Source organism: Miscanthus floridulus, chromosome 8 (genome assembly GCF_019320115.1).
Source record: "Miscanthus floridulus cultivar M001 chromosome 8, ASM1932011v1, whole genome shotgun sequence".
NCBI classification, from domain to species: Eukaryota; Viridiplantae; Streptophyta; class Magnoliopsida; order Poales; family Poaceae; genus Miscanthus; species Miscanthus floridulus.
In genome coordinates, this window is record NC_089587.1 from 217,796,683 (window position 1) to 217,800,422 (window position 3,740).

Genomic DNA, 3,740 nt, shown 5'->3' on the forward strand with positions numbered 1-3,740 from the left:
ATTGCAACTCAAATAATATAACCAACACTTATAGCAACAAAAATATACATGGTAAACATACTTCTAACTAAATAATTAACCTTAACATCGACAAATTCAAACTAATATCTTCCTCCAAACCATAGCCCATAGTTCCCAAACATAATTTTCCTCCTAACCTTAACTCCCATTCATAATATTTCAATCCATCATTCAAACAAAAATAAAAAGTGCGTCATTACCTTGAACGAGGCTGAGGAGGGAGGGAGGCGGCAACAGAGGGCCGGGCGCCGACAACACTTGGGAGTGGCGGGCAGCCAGGCGGGCAGGCGCGGCGGTGGGCAGGCGCGGCAGACATGCGGGCAGGCAGGCGGGACTAGGCCGCGGCCCTTTTAGCCAGCTCTACCGCGCCACCGATCAGGGCGCGTCACTGCCGCGCCAAGATCGGTGGCGCGGCAGACCCTGTCACGTCACCGGTCAGCGCCCCGATCGTCGCCACGTCACCCCTCTCGCCGCGCCACCATGCATGGCGCGGCACAGGCGTTTCGCCGCGCCATGGCAATAGGCGCGGCCAAAAGTGTTAGTTTTGAAGAAAAAAAAACAATGTTTAATTTAAAATTAGTTTACAAGAAGTGTTAAAAAAAATCTCAAAGATCAGCTTCTAGGCTCTAGCCCAAGAAAAGCTTGTGAAGCTTGCAAAAAAGGCCCATGAATAGGACAACAAGGCATCTATTTTGGGCCTTAGAGCCCAGCAGTTCCGATGCGAATGCGACCGTCCCTTCCGTCCCGAGCCTCAGTCCCCATTGCGGCGGCTCTGCCTGGCCAAGACAGAGTCACACAGCGAGGAGGCGAGAAGCGGAGAAGGCAATGGCAACGGCGCAGAACAAGAGACCGCGGATCAGCAGCGACGTGGAGAAGAGGCCGAGTAGGAAGGAGGTCCGTCTCTTTTATCTCTTCCCTTGCATCCTATGACTGGGCTGGCAGCGCTCCGCTCCCTTTCCCTGCGACCCTGCCCTGCCTAGTCGAATTCCTGGCCAGTGCATGCTTCTAACCAATTGGCCGTTGCTGTATGATTGCGCTTGCTATTTGGATGGTTAGCAGCGTCCTTTGTTGTCTGAAATAGCCTGGTCGTAGGGTTACGGAGGCGGTGCGAAGCTGGAAGTTGCTGAAAGTTCATGTATTCTCACGCAGGATGTAACTGCAGCATAATTTCGGCTAGTGAATAATCTGAAATAGCTGGTAGAGTCAACTTCAACGCACCCGTGCTGTCTTCCTGCTGATCTTGTGTGTGGCAACAGTATCTTTCGTCACTTTCAGGGTTCCTTCTCTTGTATACAGACATACAGTGTACTGACAGCAATGAATAATTGGTGAGGCATGGTCCCTGATTCATTCTATTGGATAGATATTAGGGAGAAAGAAGGCGGTCGAGGAATGTATAAAGAAAGCTGTAGCTGTGAAGGATCATCTAGAGCACTTTCCAGCATTTCATAAATATCAGAAAAATGGTAGCATACACTATCTTCTTCTTTGAAAAAAGTTTACTATAGAACTAGTAATGTACTGATGTCTTACTAGATGTTGTAACATAAAGGGCGTACCCAGAGCTCCCGCTCTATGCGTGGTCTGGGGAAGGGTGTCAGTGGCAAGCCTTACCCTCGCCTGTGTAATACGAGGAGACCGCGACTCGAACCCGGGACCTTCCGGTCATAGGCGGTAAGACTCTACCGCTTGCACCAGGCCCGCCCTTCACTAGATGTTGTAACATGTTACCAGAATTTATCTTCAGAAATCCAGCAAAACAAAATTGAGTGCCAAATTAGTCCTCTGGAGCTATAATTAAGCATAGTGCTTGTTGATTTTCTGTGTGCTTGTTCTGAGGATGAATGTATCACAGCAAGCTCATTTTTCCTGATATCTAGGTCTTTCAGTCTACTTGGAGTCCGGACGTGGGGATCAGCTTACATTACCAATGAGGAAGTACATCCAAAATATTCTAAAGGTTACATCCATTTGTTTTCACTGTACTCGGTTCTTTGCATGCCACATAACCATTTAGCTATGACATATCACCATTCTGAATGTAGTGCTAGTAAACAAATACTCCGTATAGGTTAACATGGAGAAACCATATGGACCAGAGTGGCCGTCAGAAGAGAAAATTAAGCGCCGGGAAATGGTGGCCCCAGAAGCGCGATATATCTTAGCTAAGCAATATTCAAATGGGTTTATTCATGAAAGTTCCATGAAGCAAGATGCGGAGGCGGAACATATGCATGCAGCATGTACTGAAAGCTGCTTGCTTGGTTTTGTACACTATAGATTTGTTGTGGAAGAGGAGCTGCCTGTTGTTTATGTGTATGAGCTGCAAATGGAGCCTTCTGCCCAGGGCAAGGGGCTGGGAAAGTTTATGATCCAGTTGGTTGAACAGGTAGCATGCAAGGTAATATGATCTATTCATGATCCTACCTACTTATTATTACAATCTTCTGAATATTAAGTAATGGCATAACTGTTATTGCGCTATTATCCTTTCCACTGGCATGTGTTAGTTCAGTCACCATCTTGACATGTGACCATAAATGATACTCCAAAATGACACACTGTGATTGTATATGCATGCAGAACCAAATGGGAGCTGTGATGCTAACAGTTCAGAAAGCTAACACACTAGCTATGGATTTCTATACTAAGTTGAGGTACATTAGATGGTTACCTTCTGGTTACTTAATCTTATGGCTACTGCTTTGCTTTGAGCTAATTCTTTTTCTCTTGTAGATATGTAATATCGAGTACCTCACCATCGCGAGTGGATCCTCAGGTATCATTTTACCTGTATGACATAGCTTTTCAAAAACATAAGAAATTTGTTTATTGTTGTCATGATTTACATGGATCTCTTCATATTCACAGATAGGACTTGAAAAAAGCTATGAGATTTTGTGCAAGACATTTGACTCTGAAGCTAAGTCCAAACTAGAGGTTTGTGGCTGTATACTTATTGGTGTGGCATAAGTTTGTTGCTATTGCTGCATAAGATTGGCAAATCTCATAGAAAATTATGTCACTACCAGAATCGCTGGTATTTTTGGCCTTGCTTCATTGCTTGTACTACTACTATTTGCTACATGCTCTATTATATGAAATTCATGAATGAATAATGTTGTGGGAGTTTCAGTTATCTCTAGCACAAGTGCGCTGCTGATGCTCTTCTTTCTAAATATATGCAGGATGACGACTATTAAGACTTGAGACTTTAGAATGCAACAACCATTTAAGCGACTACTGAGCATTATGCCTAGTTACGCCACATGATTCCGCAGCATATTGTCATGCAGACAATTGTTACTGTGATTTATTACTATAGTATTGTGGTGTACTCGGCCTAAATTCACAATTTTTATCCTGTTTTCCTTTTTTTTGGCAAATGGACACAGTTTTGCTAATAGACTATTGCCCAGCTGGATGTTTAATGACTTTGCTCGCGTTGCTTTACTCCTTAGGGTTGAAGGCCCTGTCTTATCTCAAAATTAAAACTAAGATAGAGGAACAAAATGTGCCCACAACTAGATACTAGTGAAATTACAGATTCGACACAGCGAGCGACGTGTCGTCGCGATTTTGACTTTGGAGGTTTGACAGTTCAGCCCTGCTATCAATATGAGCCTCTTCGGCAAGCCGTAAACGATCGTGGATTATTTACTGCTGGCTGGTTTTGTGTGAGAGAAAAATACTATTCCAGCTTATAATCTACGATCGTA

General features: G+C 44.3%; 1 protein-coding gene across 1 annotated transcript; it reads left to right on the forward strand.

Moving 5' to 3' along the window:
• Positions 1-798: 798 nt before the first annotated feature.
• LOC136474981 (uncharacterized) lies at positions 799-3,455 on the forward strand. Its single transcript, XM_066472543.1, has 8 exons — positions 799-915; positions 1,385-1,487; positions 1,902-1,981; positions 2,093-2,422; positions 2,605-2,678; positions 2,758-2,800; positions 2,893-2,961; positions 3,210-3,455. The coding sequence occupies exons 1-8, from the start codon at positions 847-849 to the stop codon at positions 3,222-3,224; spliced, it is 783 nt and encodes a 260-aa protein (XP_066328640.1). The 5' UTR covers positions 799-846; the 3' UTR covers positions 3,225-3,455.
• Positions 3,456-3,740: the final 285 nt, after the last annotated feature.

Coding starts and splice junctions, on each gene's coding strand:
- LOC136474981 (XM_066472543.1), top strand. CDS start 847: ATGGCAACGGCGCAGAACAAGAGACCGCGGATCAGCAGCGACGTGGAG. Junction 916..1,384: donor AGAGGCCGAGTAGGAAGGAG/GTCCGTCTCTTT, acceptor TCTATTGGATAG/ATATTAGGGAGAAAGAAGGC. Junction 1,488..1,901: donor TCATAAATATCAGAAAAATG/GTAGCATACACT, acceptor CCTGATATCTAG/GTCTTTCAGTCTACTTGGAG.